The sequence below is a fragment of the Aythya marila genome (genome assembly GCF_965140915.1).
Source record: "Aythya marila genome assembly, chromosome: 10".
Classification (NCBI taxonomy): Eukaryota; Metazoa; Chordata; class Aves; order Anseriformes; family Anatidae; genus Aythya; species Aythya marila.
The window spans coordinates 9,266,382-9,293,953 of record NC_139051.1 but is presented as its reverse complement, the minus strand read 5'-3'; the positions used below and the strand labels follow the sequence as shown (position 1 = coordinate 9,293,953).

Here is a 27,572-nt window from a genome sequence, read left to right as displayed (position 1 = left end):
GCTCAGGACTATGATGTTCTTACAAGGCTAATGAATTGTACAAACCCAGTAAAACAGCTCAGTGATATTCACTTCCCATTAAACTTGTAGACATAATTTCACAGCCAGTCTATCTACAATAGACAGGTTGGAATAAAGCACAGACGTACTGAACTAACCCAAATACTCATCACAACAGCACAAAGAGGAAGGAATCAGGAAATCAGTGATTAGTTTTAAGAAATCCTGGAAGCCCAACATCCAGCCCTAACTGTGGGCACCCCTTGAGAGGCTCAGACCGGACAGGGCTCGGGGTCTTTGCGAAGTGCCCCACATCGGCCCCACAGGGCAGGCTGAGCCTGCTTACAGAGCTGGAGAAGCAGCAACAAACTGCAAGCACAGACATGCTGTGTCAGCATACGGTAGGGGGAAAAAAATAATATATATATATATACATAAATATATTTTCCCAAGGTTTCAGTGTAGAAAAGAAAGTTGTTGTGCACTGGAATAGACTGGGGCTATGGAAAGCTCCTCTGACAGGGACTCTTTCCATGCAGGGACTCTTTCCATGCAGACCTGCTCACCTTACACGGGCTCCTGGCAAGCACTAGCACAGTCCGTGCTAGCCAGAGCAAGTGGCTGGGCAGCCTCTAAAATCCTGCCACACGACATTTGAAGTCATGTTACAAGGGTACAAGCGAGCAAGTTCCCCTTGCTTCTACGTACTGGTTCATTTCAGGAGAGAACGGGCTGGTCTGCTCGCACCCACCGGGACCACAACCACGGGGCTGCTGAACTTTACCCGGGCTCTGGACCCTTTGTGCCTTGTCAGGCTCGCAGAGTCCAAACAAAGCAGGCCTCCTGCAAACACAGCGCCTCTCCCCTGGATTTGGGGAGGCTCCTGAGCCGACCTCCTCGCTCTGCTCTGTTCAGAGTGCCTGAGCAAGGCCGCAGCTCCGCATGCCTGAGTTCACACAGCTGCTGGCAGGGAAGGGCTCTGTCTCCCCTGCTCTGAGAGAAGCTATCACCATCACATCTCTGTCTACCACGCATACTGAAAACAACTTTCATCCCAGCTGCAGGAAGAGATCCATTTTTTCTAGAGAAGCTGCCAGTCCCAGTCAGCAGCCGGAAAGCCACAAGCCGCCTCGAACCCTGCTGCAGGTGAAAGGTGGAGCCCGATGCGCTGGTAACACAGCCACGCAACAACTCCAGCACGGCCCCACAGGGAGAAACGAGCTGTGGCTGCTGCTTCTGCGAAACGCAGGCTCTGCACACCTACTGGAAACGTATCATTACCCTTGGAAAACCAACCCAGGGCAGAGGTGCAGTTTCACAACGTGACTGGCCTACTCCTGCCACCTCCGCTTTCTGATCTGCCCAGGGTCATTTTTCAACGTTCACATCAACAACTTCCAGAAGAACTGAAGCACCAGCTCATGCTGCCAGACACCTGGGAGGTGACCTGCCCTGGCTTCACCAGCGATGGGATGCACGGAGCACACCCAGGCAGTGCTCACTCCCAGCGCAGCAGCCTTCCAGCAGCCTTCGCAGCAGCGTGGCACACAGCGGACACGTGCAGCCTGCTCCTGTTTGCATGAAGTGCCACTGCCTGTCTCAGACAGGTTGCCTCAAGACCTCCGCCTGGCAGACCCAGGCAAGAGCTTCAGCTCGGGACAGACACCTTTGACTTGCTTGTACGAGGAAGACATCTGCATTTTGTTTCTGTAAAACAAACAAGCATCAGGAATGTGGTCTCTACAAGACTGGCTTCCTGCGAATGCAAACCACATGCTAATGAATCATGCTCTAACAGTAACTAAATTATTTCTCGGTAGCAGTAAGAACTACCATCCTGACAAGGAAAAAAAAAAAAAAAGACTGAAATGGGAAGCTCATCTGTAACACATGAAAATGAGCATTTTTTGGTTGGATTTTCACAGCCTGAGGTGCAGCATCCGTCACAGCACCACGACTCCAGGAACAACATACAGAGCAACATGTTCCCAGAGGAGGAACTGATCAACAAGTCCCTCCAAGAATGAAAAATTATATAAATACAGATAGTAGCACTTACATCTAACGAACTGCCCTAACAATGAAATGGTTTTGAGACAAATTGTTAAGCAAAAGGCAGAACTAATGTTCTCGAAAGATGCCAGGTTAACAGATCTGGAGATAAGTCTATCATGGAAGAAATTTAAAATCAAGACAAGTGATTCTGCAAGGCTGTTGCTTTTTGTTCCAGAACATGTTCTGAGAAAGTCCCATCACAAAGAAATTCCTTTCTGGCCCTGGTTGTGAACCTGACTCCTCACAGCGGCCAAACTTCGCTCCCCACCTGCACGCTCTCTTGGTCTTGGTAGGGGATGACGAATAAAGCTTCTGCGTCCACTCTTATTTTGCTCCATTTCCAAGCCCTGACCAGACCAGCTGTAGTGCCAATCTTATTACTTGCATTATAAAATCACCCGAGAATAAAACATTTTGAATTCTTAAAGCCATGTTCATGATGCGAGCCCCAAAGCAGAAGGAAAGCTGTGGCCTCGCAGCACAGAAGGGAGGCTCGGCTGGTACCCAGGGCACGCTGCCCAGCAGGGCGATTCCTGCACAGCCAGGGGTTTTACACAATTAAAGATCTCAAACTTGAGAAACATTTCAGAAACCTTTGATTCAGTCCTCTGTCAGCAACTGGGTGACACAAGGGACTTAGGTCATCCAAGACCAGTAACACCTTGTTTCAGACACAAAACAAACTGAAAAAGATGCTTTTGAAAAATTGTCAACTTTGTTTCCGCTTCTCTATTCTCTTTTCAGAGAATTAAGACCCAAAGAAGATGCAAGATGGCCCTCTCAGTGCCTTGCTGGCAGCAGGATATTTCAGTAAAATATTTATACGGACCCCAGTGCAGAAGGGAATGTATATTCTACATGCTGCATTTGTATTTTGGTTTTTGTCTGCAACTGCAGAATTGTGCCAGTGCTTCTGCATAACTTGAGTCCTCCAGAACTTTTCCAGCCTTGGTTAAATTTATTAAAATTGTGAAGAGGAAAACTAAAAACAGCAATCAGGCTGAAAGATTTTATTTGGAATCATATAGTCTTTTAGGTCGGAAAAGACCTTAGAGATTAACCACCTGACACATCGAGTCCCATCACTAAACCATGTCCCCCAGTGCCACGTCTCCTAAATACCTCCAGGGACAGGGATCCACCACTTCCCCAGGCAGCCCGTTCTGGTGCTTGACAACACTCTCCACGAAGAGAGAATTTCTTTCCCTCATTTTCATTTCCTCTTTTTCTTACCATTAGTTTAAAATCTGCAGATCAAAGATTGGCTCAGTCCAAAACTGAACTTGGAAAATTCCTGATTCAAGACCAGGCTTCTTTATCCATATCGGGGTGAAAACAGAAAATTGGCTGGGCATCCCATCATCCAACCTGCAGTTTCCAGCTTCACCTTCAGAAATTTGGTCACTTCAGAAGCCTTTTCCAAACCTCCCTCAGTTTAACTCTGACCTCCCAGTGACAGAAGACCGTGGATTGTCAGAACGGGGCACCCATGCTCGTGTTCAGCACCGCGCTGGAGAAGTGGCGCAGCGCCTCTGCACGAGGGAAGGGTGCCAAAGAGGAAGCTGCTCTGCCTAACGGGAAGTCTCTACAGGAGTTATAAAAAAAAAAAATCTAAAAAATTTACATAATGCCGGACAAAATTAGATTCTGAAAGTAGAACAAAGAAGAAATGTCACCACATGAAATACGTTGATTCGCTTTTTGAAGAAGAGAGCCCAGTGTTTTTCCCTCCTTATTTCAATCTCAAGGTTAATCTCCCTGGGTTCTCTCCTCTCCAAGATAAGCAAAATTCTCACGGTTCTGAAGTGTGAGAAAGAGCGTGGCACTCTTGGACAAGGCAGTATCAAAAGAATTTGCAAAGCTGCTCTGCAGGTACCTTGCTGGGTTTGGAAAGCACAAAGACAGCTCTGCCTCAACTTGCTTCCCCCGATAAGCTGTGCTGTTTGAAGAGCTGAAGTTTCATCTCTCTACAGCAGAAAATCTTTTCAACCATGCCACTTTGACAGTTGCTCATTCAGACAGAAACGTTTCCTAAAAGCTAAAAAAACACTGTCTTTTGTAGAGCTTATATTCTACAGAAATTGCTCATGCATATTGATGTAGCATGCATAGCTCATGAGTTCCTTTCGCTTTTCTCCGAGGGATGGCCTATTTTTTTGGAGGTCTGCTTCAAGCCTCACTTCTGCAGAAATCTGGTATCAGGAATTTCAAACAAAAACCCTCACGTGATCCTCAAAGATATTCGAGTCAGGGTTGAGTTGGAGATGTTGTGATCTGGATGGAGCTGACGTCCCCTGGCTTTGCATCAAGCTGACAATTCATGTTAGATCAGGGTTGCACCGAAATGCCTGGCCGAGACAAACACAAACCTGGCGTGAAGAAATACTGCTTCCATTATTGTGTTTCCCCTACCCAAAGGTTTTATACAAATAGAGCTAAGCAATTAGGATTAATCTTGAGAGGTATTTCTTTTAATCCACAACTACAGGTTTTGTTAGTTCTACCAGGAAAGGAAGGATTCATGAAAATACTAGCTTGTGTTGCATCAAAACTTCTAGAAACACACACAAATTCTTCAGAACAGTAAGAACAGAGCAAGAGCCTCTGAAATTGTGGCTGTTGGTCAGCAACGATGGGCAAGATAGAAGAGACTGAACTGAGCTCACAGTGGAGAACAGAAACACCTCAGAAAGAAACCGTACTTCTAATGGAATAATTTTGTTGAAAAAAAAAATACATTCACACATGCTTTACTTTAGGATACTGAGGTAAAGAAAGTGACCCAGAAATTGAAACAAACAAACAAACAAACAATTTTACGCTTATTTCTCATGTGGAAAATGGATCTGACTCTGTACTATCCCACTGGAAGAAACTGATTTCCCTGTTTTTACTGAAGGATTTATCAGAAAATTGCAGAAATATTAGGAATTAAGAAGAAACAAAAAAAGGCAACCAAAAAGCTTTTTTTTGGAACAAGTTTTCATCTTTGCTTTGGTCTCTCTCTTACACAGTCCTGGTGGAAAACTCCCGAGGTTGCAGGGGCTCAAGCTGTCATTGACATCACCTGCTATAAACACCCGAAGCGTTCAAAGTCTTGCAGCAAAGTCCTCCCTCTGCAACCGTCACGAGTTTCCGAGAGGTACAAAGCCGTTTTCAGAACTGAGCCCTAATTAATTTCGCTTAACAGAAAAAAAGACGAAGTTGCAACAGAACAATCGTACACCCTGCCTAAAGTGTTCTGGGTTCAGTCGTGCTTTAAAAAAAATGAGAAAAGGTCATCATCTACCTCTAGACACCAGTCACAGCACTGCTCTGAACTTGCCTGATGTTTCACCCTCTGCTGGTGCTGCCCGGGTGAAATAAATGCAATTTGGAGCCTGTAACTGCAGCTTTGGCACCACGGAGCAGCCCCAGTGCTGCGTGAGCCCTGCTTCATCCCAAGGTTTGACTCTGCAGCCTGCCACTCACCTCTGGCGTGCAGACCAGGTGTCGGCCCACAAGAAAAGCATATTTAGGAGGCAGAGAGCAGTTTGGGAAGGACAAACTCCACCAGCATTACTGTGTGAGGCTTGTGGAGCTGTCAGCGCACAGCCTAGTCTGCCACACGCTGCGGGGACGAGAGCTCAGGTTAAATTCCAAGTCCTCTCTGATCCATCCACTCTCCTGCACAGGACAGCGCAAATTTCAGCTGCCAACAAACAGGATCAGTGGGACTCAGCTAGGAAATCTCCACGTACGTATTTCTCAAGCTGTTACGCTATTCCTCCTGAGAAGATTCAGAAGCAAATTAAAAAAAAAAAAAAAAGCTTAAGCAAGACGGTGAGCCAGAAGGCATTGTTACAAAAGAGCTAGGAGATTTCTTTCAGAGATTTAGAGCGAAAGAAATGCAGCAAGAAAGCTGTAAGACTGCACATGGGCATAATACTGACACAAGTCTTGCAGCTGTACTTATAGGAGGTGTTTTTTTTTTTGCCCGAGAGCAGCGGGGCACGCTGCACTCATTCACTGCAAACTACCAAGAGCCCTGCAATGTGCCCCACCGCTGCGCTCACCTCAGCTCTGGTCTAGGGGCCAGCAAAACACAGGAGAAAATTCTTTCTGGCCACGCGGAGGATGCGTGGGTAACAACCTGAATAAACTGAGTGTGAGCAGCAGCTCAGGACACAGCTCATGGGGCAGCTAACCCGAACTGAGAGCACTGCTGCATGCTCACAGCTTGGGTAACTGCAGTGAGTAATCCCTGTGCAACCCCAAATAAAAAGGCCTCCACCTGACAGTCGTAGCTTCTACGGGCATTTTTTTTCCCTTTTCTAATAACGATGAAGAGGAGGAACAGCTGCTTTGTAAAACAGCTTCATGGTGCACAAGTGAGCTCGTTTCTGTTGTACCATCCTTAACAGCCACAGCACAGGGAGCTGGCAATGGATTTCAGCTGTGTTGTGCTGCTCCTGTGCTCACCTTGTCCAGCTGTTTCTGGACAAGGACTGAGCAGTTTCTGAAAGGTTGTTTAGACATTTTTAATGACTTCTGCCTTGCCTCTACCTCCCACCAAGGCCACACTCATCAGCAGCTGTGCACAGATCTTTTGCTCGCTGCAGTGCCCCGCTGGCTGTAAGACACACTTAACGTCAGTCACAAAGCGTGTGGGCTGTAATCACCCTCCACGTTTGTGGCTCATTTTTCCAATCATGTTGAGGAGTTCGGCAGCCTGGGCAATACAGGACAAAATCAATTTCTCTCCTCAATGACTTCACGAAGTTGTCACAGCTGCAGGGTCTGGGCTCTCCAGCCAGCTCTCCTATCTTGCCAACCAGAAGTCTAAGAACTTTTTAAAAAGCCCTTTGAGAGTCAAAATAAAACACACTGAGGACTGTTACAGACATCCTCTTATCCTCCTGAAGTTTACTACTAAAACACCAGCATTATGAATCTGACAGGCAACACCACAGCTCTTGTACAGCACAGCTTCCAGGATCTTTTGGGAAACCAGAGCAGAACAAGGACAAAGGTACTCCTCAAACGTGTTCCTAGGGTTACAGCTTCAGATGGTGTGCCCACGTAGCGCTGGCTGGATGTCAAAATGCAGAACAGCACAGCCATAAACCTGCGTGCCCCAACTAATCTAGGGCTCCCAGCTACTCTGAAATAGCGCGTTATCGTTGCCAAACACCACCCGTGGGTTTTGCGGAGAAGTCAAATTTGCATGTCATGGTCTACCACTTACAGCCAATAATATTTAGATATTTACCCATTACTACTATATTTAACAATTTTGCTTAACCTCACACGTCCTCAGGTTCTTATGGGCACTAACCCTGAACATACATTTTTCAAACTCTGTTATGTACATACACTTAAATATTTCAAGGAGCTTTAAGCACACAGGACTGTATTAAGGTATTTAGGCACAGCAAGTCTTTTCTGATTGCCACTTTATGTTGTATGCAAGTTCCATTAAGTCATTACGGCATAAAAAAGGATGTCTACCCAAGAGTACAGGTTCTCTCAGACAAGCACCCCACACTACACACTGGTCGTGGTTTGCAGAGTGCTGGGGGAGGCAGAAGTCAGTCATTTGACATCTTGCTCTTTACAGCCTTTCTGCAATCGCACCGAACGGCGTTCTGCGGGTGCCAGCTCCTTTGGGTAGAGCTGCTCGTTCCGGCTGCCAACCTCCACGCACATGACTCTGGATCTGCTAAAGATGGTATTTGAGAAGGACGCCTGCCAGCTTCCACCAAGCAGCTCTGCAAACTAACTGCTCTGTGTCAGCGCAATTTGAGTGTGTGGAAGGGTTTCAAAGGGCTGTGTTTTTATGAGCAAACACTCATTTGGTTGAATTAAGAGACAACATCAATAAGGTGAGCGAAAATATGTGAAAAGAGGTTTAATGCTGGCAGATCAGCAGCAATAACAGATTAATAGATTCAGTACTGTGCCATGGCATTGAATCTTTTTTTGCATCTATATTTTTATTCTTCAGAGGATGGGGTTCAGAGAAATGCATCAAAAGCACTTATTTCAAGGATCAAAGGAAATATTTGCTGTCAGGTAAATATTAGCAGGTTACTCACATTAATTAACATTTTAAGTTCTACAATCAGTTTTCTCAGTTTTACAATCCTTTCAGTTTTAGTTAAAAGCCTCCAGCAGTAGAGTGCCTGTAAAATAACATCCCTCTCTTTCAATGTGCAAAAATGCGTTAGCTTCCACGTGACCGACAATCAGCTTCTAAAAAATCCTAAAGTCAAGGTAACATTTTTTACAAACTGTAATTACAATTGCTTTATCTCATTGTTTAGATGGCCACTATAAGAATTTGGTAAAAAGAAACAAACAGAAAGATCCGTCTCATCACTGAACTAGAGAAAACACAGTCAGTTATTCGGAGCATCGCAGATATTCCAGGCGTGTACAGAGACCCTCCGCAGAGCCAGGAAGTGTCATTCACCACCAAAAACAATATGACCTCATCACACTCTTAATTGCTCGCCAGTAACAGGGTCAACTTTGTTTGTGTAACTGTTGAGTATCGTACTGTTTGTGTGTGTCTGCTGATTCTGCCACTCTAGGACTCACAAGCACTCAATGTGGAGTTGACGATCAGTTTGAAAACAAACTCACTACTGTCCAATTTTAAGTCTTTTTTTTTTTTTTTGAAAGATACTGGATTTTATAAACGTATCTACTTCTCAAAAAGAACTGCTGTAAATTCCTTTGCTGGTCTGCAGGCAATAGGTGCTGCTCTGCTTTCAGGAGTATTGTCCTTAACAAGCGTTGATTGTGGGATCAGCTGGGCCTTTTGGGGAATTAAAGGTGATCTGCTTCAATTCACAGGCCTCTTGGTCAGAGAATCACAGTTTTGGAAAATATTAGCTTGACATTTTCTTCAGGCATGTTTAAGCGGTAGTTCAATTATCTATTTAGCTTCGTTAGGAGTGAAAACAACTTTGGCTTTAATTGGCAAGGAATGAAAAAGGTAGCCAAGAGGGTTTCTAAGGAAGATCACCCTTTACCTCGACACTCGAAGAAAACAGCAATTTGACAGTCAGCCTGAAATGGCTGAATAAAGGTTAAAAAAAAAAAAAAAAAGGAGGATTAACGAGCAGAGCAAATTGAATACTACTTATTTAGACTGTTTCTAGCTAATAACAGTACAGATTGAAAGTACGAGGATGTAAAGCTCTGAATACCTGGTTTTGGTCTTAAAAGAGTGTAGACAAAATGCCGTATAAGAAACACACTCACAAGACTCCTTCAATTTAACCTTCAGAACATGAATCACCTGCTGACAACATAACAGCAGAACATTCAAACCCGGCTTTGAGCTCATTCACTGTATTTGGTTTTTAGTTTGCTTTTGGGATTTGTATTAGTCTCTTCATTTCTTGTGATAACAAATTGCTCTGAGTTCATGTAATGAATTGCCTTCAACACTGTTCCTCCTGAAAACGGTCTTTAATTTACCTTCTTCTTTCCCTGTCAGGGGCAACCACTCATTCTTTAGTGTGAGCTAATGCTGAAAAAGCACTACATAACCACTAGACATCACAAAGTCCAGCCCTGGAAACAAAAGGAGATGAAATCAGCAAAGTGAACTAGGATGCTCCAAAGGAACACTCACAAATACCCCCCAAAACAAGACACTGTAACAGGCAGTCCTCAAAGAAAAAAAAAAAAAAAAAGAGCTCAATGAGATTAGAGGAGAAAAATATTAATACAGATCTGACAAAAAAATAAATCAGCCTCTATTTATGCATCTCCTCTAAGTCAATGGAAAATAATGATAACATAGCTCAAGATGTTCTATCCAATTTCCTTCTCCTCTATGCTAGCTAACACAACCCAAATTTTTTCCCCTGCAGTTTGTCTGAGAAAACAAGTGAAATCACAAGTTTCCTTGGGGGAAGAGAGGGGAAGGAAGAAGCAGGGTTGCTAAAGCATTGTAAGAAAGGATGCCAGGAAACAAAAAGCACATGCTACAGATACACAACAGATTTCCAAGTTAAGAAATTTGTAATTCTTGCACCACCGTTGCTAGAAAACAGAGTGAACGTGGCACTTCAAGAACCCGAGACTCAGTGAGTGGCTTACAACATCACATTTTTTCAGGTTTCTACCCAGATTTATTTTTATCTTCTCATGCAAAACCCACAACGTATAGCACTTCACTTTTAAGCAAATAAGCAGGCACATTCTTGAAGTGAAAGGAATCTAAAATGTTCTCTCCTTGGGCTCAAATGAGTCTCATTTGGGGCCAGATTCAATCTAGCAGGTTGGCATTACCTGGTAAACCATCATCTTTCCTGTTTTAACATCAGTGAGACCTCCAGAATTCTTGGAAAAACTGATTTCAACTTTGGAAGCTGGATTTTAATGGCTAAATAAAGTATTGCTTCTGTTAATTTAATTTGAGAGAACAATATGGCAGGCATTGCCTTTCTGAAGGGTGCTTCATCTGAAGGCAAACAGCAAGCAGCAGAAAAACATTTCTAAATCTTTGCTTATTTGCTAAGAACCAAGAGCAACTGGATCAAAAGTGCTGACCAACGATTCTCATTTGCTCTTTTCTTTTGCCTCCCTTTTCTTACGATCTGCAGGGAGCAGCAGGCATTCAGAGCTCGAACTGCACGTTTTGAAGAAATCACAGTCAAGAGTTTGAAAGCTAGGAAACAGTAAAACAGTTCATTTTCTGTGGTGGTGAATGCTGGGAATAGGCACAACAGGCAGCAAAATCAGCTCGAGCTGCAGTATGGGCACACTTTATAGCCTGTAAGCTTCAGTCTTCAGGCTTTATGTTTATATTATTTCCTTAAGACTCTGATGTATAAAGGAAGAACAAGATCTCTCTGCAATTAATAAAGGTCCAGGCCAAATTAATGTGAATTAAAATCTATCCAACGAGGTTTTTATGTGCTGCAGTTACCTCTGTCTTCAGGGGTTGCTCCAGAGAACAACAAGCACTAGGAGACCTGCTACAAGGTAGACACGTTGCTAATCTCAACCAAACGCCAACACCTTGCTGCTTAGGAAACTCAGCTTTCCTCTGACCTGTGCTCGGACCAAAGCACACTGACAAGGCAGAAAGGGAACCTCCTCTTACTTCCAGTCTATGCTAGAGTCATCAGTCACACAAAGAGAAGGAAAACTTCACAGAAGTCTTATTGAATATAACACCACGGAGCTGACTTGGAGTGGGAATCTTCTGTGATGAATTAGTCACTACAAGAGCTGGCAAGTTCATTGTACTTTAATTGCTTGTCACTGCAACGGGAGGGTTAATGCCTGGCACGACAGCTGATCTGTCTTTTTTGAAAGTCTATGATTATTCACTCAGAACCAACAAAGCGAGGTGTTTTTGTTAGAACTGGAGTTTTAGCACATCTTCCTATCTGTCAGTTATCTTCTGGAACACAGATGAACCAAACTGTACCATCTATTATTTGATTTGTTTCTTTTCTATGCATCCTCTTTGCATTGGTGCCAAAGTGTTTAACTCAGACTTTGGGCACGAATCTCAGCTCTGCAAAAAAAAGTTTTAAGAATCAACAATACAGCAGGAAAGACTTTCAGGCCCCCAAACCAGTGTGCAACAACTGCAAACCTTTGAATCCGTTTTGAACAAGGGACCTTCAAGAACATTCCTCCAACCCCCCATACCAGTAACATTGCCACAGCTTTCAGTTCACACCGTACGGTTGGCATTTGCCTTCTCAATTAACTTACTTTACCCCTGTGTTAGTGCAGAAACCTTTCCTCACCTTTAACGTGGCAGCCAAGCTGGCCATGTGTTCATTCAGAGTGCTCTCCGACTCCTTGTAAGTCAGGCAGGTGAACTGATATTCCTCTGGATCAAAGGCATCTGCTCCCTGCTGCTCCACGTCGTTAGCTACCCCATCATAATAATCCTCAATATCCCCAGGATCCTCATCCTCTTCCTCCTCCTCGCAATTAGGGTCATAATCCTCTTCGTTGCTGTCAGAGCCCTGGCTGTTCATGTCCACGGACATCTTAGTGCCCTGCCAAACTGCAGACCAGGAAAGCAATTGCAGCGTCTTTCTCTCCTCCAAACTTTATCGTTCTTTTGATTTCATCTGAGCTCTGTCTCCTAAGGGGGGAAAAACAGTTTTTTTTCTGTTGCCTAAGAAATGGTAAGAGAGGCCACGGCAGCATCGCACGGGTGATCAAACAGCCAGGGACAGCCCAACACAACAACCCAGCTGAGGAGGATTTGGCTGCAACTCGTGCATCTGCAGAGCTGCTCTGACAGGTGAGGTCTAAAACCTCGGAGATGGGTTTTCATCGCATTGCTGCCTGGCCCCCAGCGAGGGCCCCAAGACTTCTGTCATTCAGAAAGCGGCCCCATAGCCTTCACTACGTATCTTTTCAGAAATCCATCCAGATTTTCAACATTAAGCTTTTACCAACAGCCTGTAGTAGTGCAGAAAAGCATCATCTGCATTTCATCAGCAGGATAAAAACACCTTAACTATGATCACAGGAGCTATGAACAACCTGTGATACCCTGTACACGTCCACATTGCTTCAGACCCACAGGATTCAGTGGGACTTTAGAAAACATGACGGGCAAACAGATCTTTCTCAGACACCCCATTTAACCCTCTCCAACACCATCCCAAAGAAACATTGGTGTTAATAATCCCTTTAACTAGTTTCTGCAGGATGTGATGTGGCTTGGGCCTCACCTCTTGGGGGGGTAATAAAATAAGTGCTCTCATTACTGTCTCAGCGTACATACTTATTACCTTCTGAACATAAACGTTTGTACTCAAGTGTCGGCAGCTGCTGTTCGAGAGGAATCAGAAGAGCCAAGCTATTTTTTCAGTCTCACCCGTATTGGAAAATTCACGTGTTTGACTTCACTTATTGGGGCTACACTAGAAGAAGGTTTGTAACTAAAACAATATGAATTAGAGCTCTGAGAGGTTCAGCAGGTAGAGCACTTACCACTTAACCAATTCCTTTAGTTTCAAAAGAGAATCTATTAAACACAAAAGAGTTAAAACACAGTGCTGCGACCAAACTTTTCGTATGAAAATACAGACGTAAAAGTTGTATTTTCTACAGGCAGCATATGTTGGTTTCTTACATGTACGTGGCATTTCACATTATCTTGTTAGCTCTGATACATACACACACACCCCCACAGTTTCACAATTTGTAGCTGCTAGGGAGCCCATAATCAAGCTTTGATATTCCTGACTTCAGAGCACACAAAATCTCAGCCATAAGTTTTCATTACTTTCCCTCAGTTTGTTTTCTGGTTCCAATAAACTGCCCAGGCAGCACAGATAAAGCACCGAGAGATGCGATGCACCACTCATCTGAGGAGCTGAGGCGAGCTCAACAGATACAAACCTTCCCCAGCGCAAGAGGCTGAAGGCCAGGAGCTAATTATATTATCCCTGGAACTCTGGTCTCCGTTCCTCTCATTTGCCTCTTGATTTCTTAGCTGCTCGCAGCGTAACATACAGACCCTTCACATCACTGCCTCCTGCAGAACTCGGGAGGAGCAGCGGCGCTCTGTCTCCATGTTGGAAGGACCCAGATGCGCAATCTGGTTTGGCAGACACAAGGGAAACCTATACCGACCCCCCCAGGAGCTGAATGTGTGGCAGCTGTGCTCAGCAAGCCTCAGAGCACCACGAGGCCCAGGCACGTTTCACCAGAGGAGCTCCCAAACTCATTCTGATCATCCAACACGTTAAAGACAGAAAAAGCACGTTTAACTGATGGTCTGTGTGCAACCTCAGTGCGTCTCAAAGCAAGGAGCTGCTTTTAGAGGCCTCAGCAGAGCGAAGGGCCTACATGGTACCTGAGCAGTGATGTGCCAGCCCTGGGGAAGAGAGGCCCAAGGGAGGGCAGAGCCTTTCTCCGGGCACCTAGCGCATACTTGAATTAACAGAGAACTGCTCGTGTGGGCAAACATGGCGTACCAGCAGGGAACAGGCAGCAGACTGGATGTCTTTTGTGAGTCCTGTCACAGCGCCCTAGGGAAGCGTTTGTTTCCAGCATAACTTAACGCCGGATGGTTGTGTGTGACAGGGAGGAGGACGAAGGCTTCTGGGGACAAAACAAAGCCAGGTGCCAAGAAAACAAGGGCCATAACTCACCTAGCGCTCAGCCTCACGCTCTCAGACCTGCTCAGCTCTCTGCTTACAAACTAAGACAAGAGATAAACTAGAGCTATAAAACGTTGGCTAAGACAATAAGGATGATAAACTCAAAAAGAGAGTCAAAAGAACAGAGTATTTGGGGTAACTTACCGTAATCCCCCAGATCAGCTTATAAAGTTTTAAACAATGTTTAGATCGCTTTCCTACGTGGAAATAAGATGAGGTCCCACTTCTCCACCTCCATCATCGGTGCTCCTTCACCTTTCACCTGCCCTAGCACTGATCCAGCCCCCTCTCTTCCTCCAGTCGCCCTGTAAATGCCCCCATCCCCATGCCCTGAGCCGCCAGCTCCAGCAGGGATGTCCCCTCTACCCTCAGTACAGCCAGACAGCAAAGTTACCGCATCCCTCCTCGTTTCTGTCTCACCACATCGCTTTTCTCTGACTCCTTGCCCTCTGTATCTACCTCTGTGGGACTTCTCAAACTCTTTTGGAAGGCGCTCCTCCCTGCTGCTTTTTCTGTTGGGATTTCACAGTTATTTCAACAAACTTTTTCTGCCACTTTTTCCTCTCTCTCCTGTATTGACAATCCTCAGCGTGACTCGAGTTTGCCTCCGGAATTACTTACCCACGCCAAGTTTAGGCGGACTGGCCCCCTCGCCTTCCTCGGAAGCCCTCTACAGCCCCCGCTCCGCGCTCGCTACCAGCGTTAATCTCATCTCTGCCTATGCCACTGGAGCCTGTAATCCAGGGATCAGCCTCAATCGCCTCCTCACACCCTCAGCACGCGCCCCCCGCCGCCTCCCCCTGCCCCGAGCTTCCACCCGTGATTCTCCCACCCCAGCAGCGAGCACCCAGCGCAGCAGCTCCCCCCTCGCACCATCCCCGCAGACACCCCCGCGCAGCTGCCCCCCGCCCCCAGAGGCCCCGCGGGCTCCCCCCCACCCCCACACCGCGCTGGGCCCCCCGAGCCTGCCTCACCCCCACCGCTACCGGCGGGGCCCGCTCCCGCTTGGGGACACCCCCACGGGCCCGGCGGTGCCCCCGCTCCCCTCAGGGCCCCCTCAGGGCCTGGGCCGCCCCGCCTGGGCCCCCTCCGCACTCACCGGGCTCCGCAGCGGGCGGGGGAGGCGGGAGCGGCGCCCGGGGCTCCTCCTGCCGGGCCGCCGCTGCTGCACGCCGGAAGCGCCGGCCTCCGGGTGGCGTCACTTCCGCCGGGCGGGGCGGGAGGGCTGTACCACTGTAAAGGGTGAGGGGGGGGGGTGAAAAGGGAGCGGGGCGCTACCACTGAGGAACGGGGGGGGGGGACACGCGGGGACGCGCCCCGCTCCCGGCGTGCGCCGCGGCTCGGCTCTGGGGGAAAGGTCGCGGGGCGGCGGGGGCGGCGCTCGCTCGGCGGGGACGGAACGGCCCGGCCCGGCCCCGGCTCTGCCTCAAGCCCCGCCGCCGCCTCCTCCTCCACAAGCCGCCGCCGCCGCCATGGCCGAGCAGCCGCAGCCCATCAGCCCCGTGAAGAATTTCTTCGCCGGCGGCTTCGGCGGTGTGTGCCTGGTGTTCGTGGGGCACCCGCTGGACACCATCAAGGTGAGGGGGGTGTGGGTGTAGGGGGGGAGGCGGTGAGGGCTGTGGGAACTACACTTCCCAGCGGGCACCGCGCGGGGCGCGCTTGCGCAGTGCGGGAGGACTACAGCTCCCGGCGTGCCCCGCGGGGAGGCGGGGACTACAACTCCCAGCGTGCCCCGCGAGGCGGCGGGGCGCCCCCTGCGGGCTTGGGGGCTGCGGGCGGGGGTTGGACAGCGCCCGGCTGCTAATTAGCGGCTGGTAATTAACTGCTGGTGCTCTTCTGCAAAGGCTGGAGTTGTCTAAAGGCTGAAACTGGCCGTCACCTGCGCCCTGAAGGCTGCCCTCGCTGCCTGGTGGCTGCAGGGAGATGTTCTGCAGGTGCCAAGTTCAGCAGAGCAACACTCAATAAGCCAACGCTCAATAAACAATAACCCAACGCTCAATAACCCAACGCTCAATAAACAATAAACTAACACCCAATAACCCAACGCCCAGTGCAGCAGCACCCAATAATCCCACCTTTCTTCTCTCTCCCTGCCAGGTCAGGCTGCAGACCCAGCCCAAGCCGCAGCCCGGGCAGCCCCCGCTCTACTCTGGGACCTTCGACTGCTTCAGGAAGACTCTGGTTGGAGAGGTACCGCAAAGCCGGCGGCTCTTCGTGCCTCACGGGAGCGGGGCCGTGTGGGGGTGTGCCCCCCAGGGATGTCCGAGGCTTGGCTTGTCCACTGAGTTGATTCTAATTAAAATGTTTTATCAGTTGGCAGAATTTGAAGGGAGGTCTCGCTGGTAACGCTCAGCATCCGCTTGTTCCAAATTTAGCCCTCGTTTTGTTAGGAAGTGCTTTTGGTACAAAATATCACGATATTAATGTCTGGAGTGAAAGACTGCAGTTAAAATTGGCTTTGTTGTAGTTGGTGGCACCGTGCTGTGTTCGGCATTCGGAGCTGCCTCTGGAAGTCCTAAAATAGGCAACGGCTTTTGTTGATTCAGGGAGTACTTTTGCTTTCTTCTGTGAACTATCTATGAGAAGGCAGAGGAACATTTGTTTCAATTCTAGGTGATACACTTCTTTTTTTTTTTTTTTTTTTTTTTTTGACTAAGGGGACAATTACAGTAGTTTTGATTAATCTTCAGAATGTAGACAGCAGTTCTCGCTCCTGGATCGGCCATATCATGTGACTGAACTATCGTCTATTTTGTTTTTAGAAAGGCACGCAGCCTTGGTTTAAAGACTTTAAGTGTCACAGAATCCACTCAGCTGCTTCATACGTTTTTCCAGTGGCTATTTGGAAATAATGACTATAAAGCCCAAGCGTTTATTTACTTGTCTTAAGTCTGATTTCTAACCACTGGATCTTGTTAGGTAACTCGCTACTAAATGAATGAGCCGTCTCATATCTGAAATCTGCTTTCATGATGGCATTCGCAGGCTGTTACATAACCAAAGTAAATCTCGTTTCCGTGGTGTCTCCCACGAAGCACTGAATTGCTCTGCTAGCTCTGAATCCGTTTTAGTTTTTAACACCCCTGCTGAAGCACGGACGTCAGAGCTGAACTGTAATAATAGCCTTCTGATTCGGCGTTCAGAAGTAGCGCTGCCTCTCTGCTCCTACTCAATACTCATCTGTTTCTGTGAGGAAGACTGAAACTTCTCTGCCGAGGCCTTTTGTTTCCCATTGCTCACAGGAAGGCTGAGCAGGAGTGTCTGATTTTTGTGAACCCGACAGGATTTCATTACAGAGCCAGCTGTGTCTGTAAGCACATGGACACCTGTTGGGACACACTGACTTGTTCTGGGGAGGAGAGAGGATGAGTGGATTGACTAGCAAATACACAATTTGTGCACCTAGCCTTTATCTAGACAGATAAGTGCTTCCTTTTTGTAAGAAAAAAAAAAAACAAACACTTAAAAGGCAAGGTAAATGAAATAAACACTGCCACTGGTTCTGCATTAGATTTTTTCCATGGGTGCAGCCTGATGAAGGGAAACGTCAGGGATGCAAATTTATATGATGAAGAATGAAAGGAAGAATGATTTCCTCTTGAACTCATTCCAGACTGTGTTTGTGTGGGGAGTAAAGGAGCTCAGGTTAGTCTCCCTGCCTCTTTACCTGAAGAGCAAATTTGCTCCAGCATTCTCAGGCTCAGTGTCAGGGTTTTACACTGCTGCCTTTGATGACTTACCGATAAAGCACATACACATTTTTTGTGTGTACCTGGGAGAAAGGACTTTTTGACCCGCTCTTATAGGAGTTTCATTCAGGTGGCTTTCAACTAAACCTCCTCGTGCTTGAGGTGTAAGTTCTGGATGATCAGTGTTGGAACAGCAGGGTGGTAAAGGGGCCGGTGCTCTCCAGGAAGGGCAGCATTCCTTGCACCAGTTAAACGTGTATCATTGTAAACAAACAATAGATGCTGTTATTGCTCTAATTAATGTGACTGGCTAGCTGATATTATCTTGCATTTTGCTTGTCAATAAATTAAAATATTTGCAGAGCGTATGCCAAAGAAGTAATTCTTGTGATGCTGTTTCTTGCAGGGAGTCCGAGGCTTGTACAGAGGAATGGCAGCTCCGATTATCGGAGTGACCCCCATGTTTGCTGTGTGCTTCTTTGGATTTGGCTTGGGAAAAAGACTCCAGCAGAGAAAACCTGATGATGTTTTGACGTGAGTTTCTGAGTTAAGCAGAGAGTTGGGAACGGCACCCTGAGGCTCTTGCAGCTTCTTTATTGTCACACTTCGAGTTGTGGTGTAAATTTGTCTCTTCTCCTAGGTTATAAATATAGTTCTGAAAAATAAAACACTCGTGTGTTTGAACGCTTCTGGAAGCGTGGGACTGATAGCACAGGCTAAAAGCAGCCAGCACGTGGGCAGGTGCTGTGCAATTCCCTTTCTACGCAAGAGCGAGCCATTAAGGAACAATTCCATTTTGGTGGAGTACAGTGTGAGTTACGTAATGATAGCCTGCGAACACTTGCTATTAACAGAAACTAGGGAATAAATACATTCGTGGTCGAGCAATCTTGACAAAACTGACATTCAAAAATCCCAATTTTCTCTTCCCTGCTAGTTGTGACTCTGCTGAGCCCTTAGTTTAGGGTTTAGTAGTAGTCATGGAAATGTTTCATTATTAATTTCCAAAAAGTAGTATTTATGAGCAGCCTTCTTCTCAGACATGTCAAACCTTATAGAAAAGAGAAGGGAAGCTAAGAAAACTTAGTATTGCTCTCTCCAAGCTAACTTACGCCTGAGGAAAATTCTCCCAGAAGTGCTCCCTTAACTTCTTTGCTGAATTGATTTATGGCTCCCCAGGAATAGAACTGTAGCTTAGCAACATGTCGTGCTATTATTTGTGCAATACGTAGGAGCCCTGTTGGAAAGCAGGAGCCCATTGTGTTGAGCCGAGCATGGTGGGGTGGGGAGGGACGGTTTCTGTTGGAGCCTCGCCTGCTGTCTGGGTGGTGTGAGCACACCTGGCATGGAGCGAGCTCCCTTTGCTTGGGTCGTGCAGAGGGAGGCAGGGCCGGGCTGCTGGGGCGCTTTCCTGGCTCTTCATTTTGCCACGGTGGCATCATCGTGCAGGCAAAGCTGAAGAGTAAGACAGGGAGTTGGTAAAGATTGGAGAATTCAAGGAAACAAACGGGCTGGGGGCTTACTGCCAGCAGCCCGAACACCTCGGGGCTTTGCGTTTTGCACTCATTGTATCAAAGGGAAGTTAACGGGGAAGGTGGAGAAGTGCAGTGTAGTCTTCTGGCTGTTTATGTAGAACTCCTCCTGCTGCTCTGCCTTGGAGAGAAAGAACACAGGTCAACAACTAGGTGGTAAATCTGTCATTGTGCACAACTGTGCTGCCCCTTAGGTGCACTTTACACAGCAAGATATGGTACTCTTGGTGTGTGAGGGCCAGAAAGAAAGGTCAGACTTAGCACCATGGTTATGGGTCTGAGGCAGGCAGGAGGGCAGTGGTTCACCACGCTGATTTTGCAGGGAGTTTTTGGAAGGAAGGAGATGGAAAGAAACCCGAGGAGCCTATTCTGTCTTTTCTGAGGCTGAATAATCTCAAGGTGAGCTAGAAAACTCAAAGCTTATTCTGAGCAGGAGGTGCATGCGAAGTGGTGGGGGCGGTTTGAAAGGTCTGGAAGGTGGGAGTGGAGAAAATTGGATGGGAATTTGAGAGTAAAGAAAGGCGTAAGAATTGGAAAACCTGACTAGAATGCCATCTCTTTGGCAAATGGAGACAAGTGGAAGGTGTGGAATTTAATTGAGATATTAGATCTTACTAGGGAAGGGTTGGATGTCAAAATGCATTTGTGATGCAGAAAGCCTGTGTAAGGGATTTCTGTCACAGACTTTTAAATGTGAAAGTAGATGCAGAGTGTGGGGGGATGATGCAGGTTGGCAGGACAGACTCGACAACAGCACAGAACCTCTGAGGGGTTACAGAAATGAGGCTGTTGACTGCACAAGCAGGGCGAAGTGTGGAGGCTGAGGTCACTGAGAAGAATACGGGAGACTGTGGGAAGAAGAGACTGTTGAGAATAAAAATCAATGGGGAATGCTGTGCAAAAACCGCAAGTGTAAGGAATATTAGCAAATACAATAGCTGTGAAGAGCTGACTTATGGTTGCTGTGGGAACCAGGGCTTTGAATCCTAGAGATCTTAAATGTTTAGCTCTAATTATGCATTGATGAGGCACTTCTGCACTGATCAAAAGGAGCGGATGCATTTCTAGTTTCACTGCCAACCTTGTATGAAGCAGAATAATCTTGTGATACAGAAGTCTTTCTGCCCTTCGTTTACTGTGCTGTGTCAGGGTCTCACTTCTGTTTCCTCTGGGCAGATATCCTCAGCTGTTTGCAGCTGGCATGCTGTCGGGAGTGTTCACAACGGTGATCATGGCTCCAGGAGAGAGAATCAAGTGCCTTTTACAGGTAAGGAATTGGCTGCTGGTGACAGCAATTTAATGTTAGCGGTCTTGACTTTCCACACCGGGAGCTTCCTTGGTTAGTGTATTCGCTCTGTTCTGGTTTTTGACAGGACTGAGACAACTGTCATTTAATGGAGCCGTGTCACGAAGAAGCATTACACACCGTGACAGTATAAGTGCACACAGCATTCGCTGCTCCATTCACTTCGCAGAGCACAAGCCTCACACTGTGTGGCATTATATGAGGCATCAGTGGATGACTCAGTCTGCTTTAAAGTATGGAAAAGTACAGCTCTTCAGAATGAAACTTTCTCTGAAAAAATTAGTTAAAAAAATCCCGAACTACTAGGTCATAAGACTTCCTATTGTAAAGATTTTTCCATTTTCTTGACAAGTTCCCAACGTGCAATTGAGGAAAGTGCTTCAAAATACATAGAATAGTTTTTTAATGTTTGGGTGACTGCTGGCTCTACATCTCCTCGAGGGTTTTTTAAAGCGTTGTAGGAAAATGTAAACCTGAACAAATGAAAATACTGTCGGTAGCAGAGACGGGAAGGTTTGCTTATGTCAGATTCTCCTGAGCTCTTTCAGCGTGGTGGTGGGTGTTCACGTGTCAGTTCTGACAGATGTGCTGTTCTCGTGGAGTGTTCTATGCACATACAAATTGTTTGGAGTTCTCTGAATTATTTGAAGGCTACTTTTTGTCAGTGCAAGTATTACCTAACTGGTTTCAGTTGTTTCAAACTTACACTGGCGAAAAATAAGGGAGAACCTAGCCACTGCATGAACAATAAATACATCCTCAGTGTGAATGGGAGAGCATTCCTTGAGGAAATGATGCGGAGGCTCCATATGCAGGAGTGCCTACAGAATGCATATGTGCTCCTTCCTCTCTGCAAATGTGCATGTGGCTTTCTGATTATTGACTAAATGATTGTTCACCAGCCAGAAATCTTCACTAGCCAGAAACTGTCACTTTAATCCTTCAGATCCAGGCAGCTACAGGTGAAACTAAATACACTGGCTCTTTGGACTGTGCAAAACAGCTGTACCGCGAGGCTGGGATTCGCGGCGTGTACAAGGGGACAGTGCTCACCCTCATGAGAGGTAACTGATGGAAACGTTCTGGTGCTGCTTCATCTTGGGGTGCTTGAAGATAAGAAGCCTGGCATAGTATCATGTGTCTCACTGTCCCTTTAGCCAACTGGAGATGCTTTGTGTCACCATTTTTTTTTTTTTTTTTTTTTGTCTTCAGAGTTACTCCAATGCCTCAAAGGGACTGAGAAATAAACGTGAGATTCTCAGTGAGTGAGGAAGAGATTAGATGGCAAGGATCAGAGGGATATAGGAAATAATTAAGATACGAGAAGCCCAGAGGAATTAAAGGAGAGGAGCAGAGAACAAAGAGAAAAGAAAAATACAGAAGTGGGCTTTTTTTCTTGGGAGAAGTATTGCGAGTGCTGTGTGTGACTGCTGTACAATAACAATTGCTTTAAAAGATATGATTGAAGCAGTTACACTTTCTAACCTTTTGAGTGTGGGTTATTTTGGATTGGGATGTCATGACCCCTCTCTCAGCAACAGTACCAAAGTAATTGTGCCAGAGGCTGCAGGCTGTACATGTTTGGGGACTTTCTCCTTTGAATAGCGTTAGATTATTCCCTGTTCTGGGGCAGTATTTTTTAAGTATAACCTGAAATGTCTGTTTTGATATCCCAGTTTAGGAATTTGTTCTGTCCTCTGCTTCTCATAGTGGTGTAACAGCTAGCAAGACTGTCAGGGTCCCTAGCCAGAGGCTGGTTGTCCAGCTTAGGCATGAACTAAAAATGGGCTCTGGAAGTACCTGAAAACAAAGCAAAACCAAATCTATCAATAACAACAGCAACGAATCCAGAAATCCAGCTTCATTAGAACAAAGAGTGTGCCAAACTCGTACAATTCCTGAACTGCACTGGTCTGGTATAGAGCAATTAAGAAAGCTTAGAGCTGTCTCAGCTTAATGGCCGGGTTACAATCTGATTTGAAGGACTGCCAACTGAAGCGTTCAAGGTATTTTTCTAGTTCTTCCCTTCAGCACCTGCTGTCCTTGGGAAAGTTCAGGTTCCTCCATTTCCAGAGCAACAGCTATTTTTGTTTGCAGGGAATGCTCAGAAAAGGAATCTGGATGTATTTAGAGGTGTTGCTGAGTTGGCATGGGACTCCTGTGTCTCTAGGCTTGGTTTTGTTTCCCACTACTCAAAGATTTTGTTGTTTACCCACTAGATGTTCCAGCCAGTGGAATGTACTTCATGACGTACGAATGGCTGAAGAACATTCTGACCCCTGAGGGAAAGAGGTTAGTGAAATCCCATAGTCAGCGTTTCCTGGACTAGCCAGACACTGCTGTTTAATTTTCCCCAGTTAAGAAGGGATTTAGAGCAGTATCATTAAAATAACCCCCCAAAATTGGTCACTTACTTTGAGTTGCGTTGTTTTGCTCTGGGGTTAACTGACAGAACAATATTCTGCATTTTGCTCAGATTCTAACCTTGGATCTTATTAGCCAAGTAAAGAATATTTGGAGTAGCTCTTTGCTCTTTCACCCGTCTGTGTGTGCAAAAAGATGGTTTGTTTGTTTTGTGTCCCATCTCAGTCTTTCCCCTGCAGAGCATTTTGTGCTTGTGTTGCTGAATTAAAGGATTTGAACCTTTAGGGTGGAGTTGGCAAATTTTTGCCCAGAGGACTCCAGTTCTTGTGCAGATACAGCACTCTTGTCTGTATCTGCAGCATTATGCTGCCTTTGCTTGTCACTTTAGTCAAAACAGATGAGTTTTCACTTTTTTTTTTTTTTTTTTTTCCTCCTACCCCATCCCTGCCACAGTGTGAGTGATCTCAGTGCACCGAGGATCCTCTTTGCTGGGGGCTTGGCTGGGATCTTCAACTGGGCAGTGGCCATTCCACCAGACGTGCTCAAGTCCCGTTTCCAGACCGGTGAGTAGTAGCACACCAACTCTGTTTCTTTCTCTGCCTCCCTGCTGATACAATGATTCCCATTTTAGTTACCTGTTCTGAAATCTAAGCATGGAAATGATAATAATAGAACCAGGTGTCATGACTGTTTTATTACAAATGTAAGTCTTTGAAGGGCTTCGTTGCTTCACTTCAGACACAGCTGTGTAAATTCTAGCCTGTGCTGCCTGCAAGGTTACAGTAACTGGGCGTGCCTTGCTGAGAGTATTGCTTTTGGACTCACAGATCTGCTCGAAGTATCTGTGGCCTAGTTGTTATAGTGAGGATGGCCCCACGCTTTGAGCTTCAGTGGAGTTTGAGTTCTTCATTGCTTTCTCTGGGAGTGCTATTCAGTGCTTATTTTTACTAAGGCTCTCCTGTAGGCTCTGCCTGTGGACTCAGCTCTCCACTGGACAGCCTTTGTGATCATGATGATTTAGTGCAGGAAACTTCTTTTTTCTGTGATAGTGGCTGCTGTGGTTGTTGGCTGTTGTACAGAGGGCTGTGTGTGAAAGACGTTGCAGCTTTGCATCCTTGTTCCACTGAGCCAATCTACAATGCTGCTTTGAAGATGACGTGGTTTCATGGTGGTTCCATTTAATTGGGTTGTTTTGCAGAAAAAGTTTTGGTTCAGAGGGCTGGCAGAGGCAGTGCTTTCCAGAGGTGTCAGGAGAAGGAAGAACCTGTTCTTTGAATAGAATACATTTTCAAAACACCTCAGCAAATATTTGTGACATCGGCATTAAAATAGCCTGTGCATTTCACTTGAAGTTTGTTGTTCTTCTTGGCTGGGGCACGTGATAGAATCACTTTCTGCTTCTTATTATCTAGCTTCATCAGTTATTATTGATGGCCTTCCTATCTCTTGGGAGAGCCATCAGCAGCAGTGAGAGTAACAGCTCAGGCATCCAATCCTGACAAAAGTTCCTTTCCTTTCTTCTCTCCTTCATCCCCCACCCTCCAGATGTCTTAATTATGTAAATTTTTTATGGTGATGATGAGCACTTAACTTCTGTTTACTGAGCCTTTTGTAAACCAGCTGTATTATTTCTTTGTTTTTGACTGAAATAAGTCATTTTCCCAAGCTGATACTTTCATGACGTGGCTTCAGCAGCGCTTGGATTCTGGTGACACTTGGATGGCATAGCAATACAAACCTGTTAAAAATCCTGGGCTGTTAAATATTCCTTCAGTATTTGTGATTGCCATACAGCTTAGCTAATGTATTTTATCTCTTGCAGCTCCTCCAGGAAAATACCCAAATGGCTTTAGAGATGTACTGAGAGAACTTATCAGAGAGGAAGGAGTTGCATCTCTCTATAAAGGCTTCACAGCTGTCATGATCAGGGCATTTCCTGCTAATGCGGTAAGTAAACTGCTGTTCCAGATGGGTTTTGGGGACCTGGCCATCCAGTGCATGTTTGTAGTCTGCAGGGGAGATGACTAGCTGCTTACTGCTGTACCATGTCAGTGAGATTCTCATCACTGGAGGTACTTTGGGCTGTTGGTGTCTGCATTCTGAAGTGTACCTTAACCTAGGGGGAGCTACCAACTAACCCAACGAGTTCTAAGCTGTGCACAAAAGCCCTTTGGCTTATTCTGACAGTATTTCGTGTCTGATTATACATCCACTGGTAGAATACAGAAACGTGTGGATAAGTTTGGACTGGCTTCTCCTTCAGTAAATAACGAACTTAATGGATTAGAAGTTCTGCATGTGTATGAAAAGATATAGCAGAATTCTTGCCTCTGGTACAAGATGTTTTTTGCTCTCTTCCTCCTCCCGTATCAGCCATGTCAGGTGTTTATAGTGCTACATTCAGAAGGCTTGTTTGGAATAGTTTTTTTAGAATCCTTATTTGTTTTGTATGTTCTCTGTTTCCCAGGCATGTTTCCTTGGTTTTGAAGTTGCTATGAAGTTCCTTAACTGGATTGCACCAGGTCTATGAAGACTGCAAAGTCTTTGGAAATCAGAGAGGATAAGGAAGAGAGTACGAGTCTGCCTCAAAGGAATAAATGAATGATCACTTGAAGTTTCAGGAATGATTGCTTGCCTAATACCTTTTTGCCTTCCTCATAATCTTTAGGTGGTGCTATGTGCCATTCAGAAATGTAAGCCGTAACTCTGAAATAGAGTTGATGAGGAGTTAAAGGTGATGCACCTGTCTTCTGAGCCAACGTGCCACAGCAGTAATGCTGCTAACAGACACGCTACACACACTACCTTAAGTACTTCCTCATGGAAGAAGAGATTTCCTAAATATTAATTCTTTATTTACTGAAGAAACATAGAAATGAATGCTGAAAAACTTATTAGGCAGCGTGTAGTTAACTTTCAGGGCATAAGTTAGCAGCTGCACATACTATAGTATTTACAATCGATGTCCATTAGCATTCCTGTCTCTTGCAGTTTTTTCAGTTGCCTGTTTGCGTGTTGACAGCAAATCCTCCATGCGTGTGATGCAGCAAACACAGAACTAAGCAGGTGAGGTTAGAGTTAGGTTTGGGTGGGTTGAGAGGCATTACAGATACCTTACAGGATATCGCACGCTTACCTTTTCTGCGGAACTAAGGGGAAAAATGAATTACGCTCAAACGTTTGCAGTAAACTTCACTAAGGTTGCCGGTGGGGAAATGTTTACCTGAACTTTTCTCTGGAATCCCTTTGTCACTTTCTGTTCCACTGAACATATCCCAAATGTGGTTTCACAAGAACAGCACGATTCCTAACAGCCCTTGAGGTATTTGATGAAATGTTGCATCCTGCAGTTCAGAAATTTTAATGGGACTTCTAAGAACTCAAACTAAGAACTCTGACACGAGGGGGGTACGTGAAGGTGACACTGGCTCTGCCATCTTGTTTAACTTTATTCTAACTCCTGTTCCTTGGTTTTATTGTAATACTGTTGAGCACAATCACATTTTAATTTGAGAAATGACTAATCCTAACAAGCAAAAAGCACTTTTAATTTCTCCTGGTTTTGATGCGATGTTGTCAGAACTCAATAAAGCTAGCTGCTGTTCGGCTACAATGTGTGCTTTGGTTTATTTTTGCATGGTTGGCTTTGCAAAAGTTTTCCTACTCTTAATCCTGAGTTGTGAATGGGAATTAAGTTGTGCCGTGCTGTGTTTAATTTCTAATGCCTTGCATCTTAGCTTTTGAATTTCTGGGCTCTTTAACATGAGGCCTGGAAATGAATGTCCTGCACCTAACGTTCATCTTACAAGTCCTGTTAGGTGCTGTGTTGCAGCTAAAGCTCTTAAGCTATAAAGCCAGACACTAAACAACACACCTCATCTGTGGAAAGGATTTTATGTTTTTCAGGAAAAGGACTGGACACAAATGCAGGGGAACAGAACAAAGCTGATGCCCCACAGAAAAGGCAACTGAGAGGTTGTCCTTGATCCTCTGTGGGCATGTTGGGCTGTGCCATAACGAGACAGTCCTCACCTTGGCTTTGCACAGATGGGATCTTTCCTCAGTACATTCCACCCGATGCTGCTTCAGAAACTTAGAATTCCATTTTCCTTCCCAACAATTAGGAAGGACCAGCAGGGAACCTGCCTTCCCCAGAGTCCACCTTGGTGATTTACCTTTGGGAGAGGGTGGGAGGTGTCAAACCACTGAGAGAGCCCCTGGGGTGGGACAAGCCCAGTTGCTTGGAGTTGGCTTTGTGTTCTCCCTGCCTTATTGCCAGCTCCAGACCTTCCACATTGCCTAGAAACCTGCTGCTGCTCCTGCCTCTAATCACTGCAGCTATGGATGAATGAAATGCTTAAAGCATGAACGCAGAGTTAACGCTGGTTCAGAGAAGCAGTAATTAAAGGCCATTAATCTCCGAAATAGTTTTAAACACAAATCTAGGTTTGCTGAGGCTAAATCCAAACTTGTTTCAAGA

General features: G+C 45.9%; 2 protein-coding genes across 7 annotated transcripts in view; one reads left to right on the top strand and one right to left on the bottom strand.

Moving 5' to 3' along the window:
- Positions 1 to 15,394, bottom strand: part of ARIH2 (ariadne RBR E3 ubiquitin protein ligase 2) — a 29,704-nt gene extending 14,310 nt beyond the window's left edge. For 3 of the 6 annotated variants that reach the window (XM_082767915.1, XM_082767918.1, XM_082767919.1), the window contains exons 1-2: positions 15,301 to 15,388; positions 11,820 to 12,166 (exon numbers count right to left, since the gene is read on the bottom strand). In XM_082767915.1, the coding sequence (XP_082624041.1) occupies positions 11,820 to 12,068 (249 nt within the window). In that variant the 5' untranslated portion in view covers positions 12,069 to 12,166; positions 15,301 to 15,388. Of the gene's footprint in view, positions 1 to 11,819; positions 12,167 to 14,192; positions 14,212 to 14,822; positions 14,935 to 15,300 lie in introns of those variants that run through there. The other 3 variants (XM_082767916.1, XM_082767917.1, XM_082767920.1) reach the window with 3 other exon arrangements.
- Positions 15,395 to 15,537: 143 nt separating this feature from the next.
- SLC25A20 (solute carrier family 25 member 20) lies at positions 15,538 to 26,994 on the top strand. Its single transcript, XM_082767914.1, has 9 exons — positions 15,538 to 15,778; positions 16,299 to 16,391; positions 18,297 to 18,424; positions 20,599 to 20,689; positions 21,675 to 21,792; positions 22,948 to 23,020; positions 23,546 to 23,655; positions 24,915 to 25,039; positions 25,560 to 26,994. The coding sequence occupies exons 1-9, from the start codon at positions 15,674 to 15,676 to the stop codon at positions 25,620 to 25,622; spliced, it is 906 nt and encodes a 301-aa protein (XP_082624040.1). The 5' UTR covers positions 15,538 to 15,673; the 3' UTR covers positions 25,623 to 26,994.
- Positions 26,995 to 27,572: the final 578 nt, after the last annotated feature.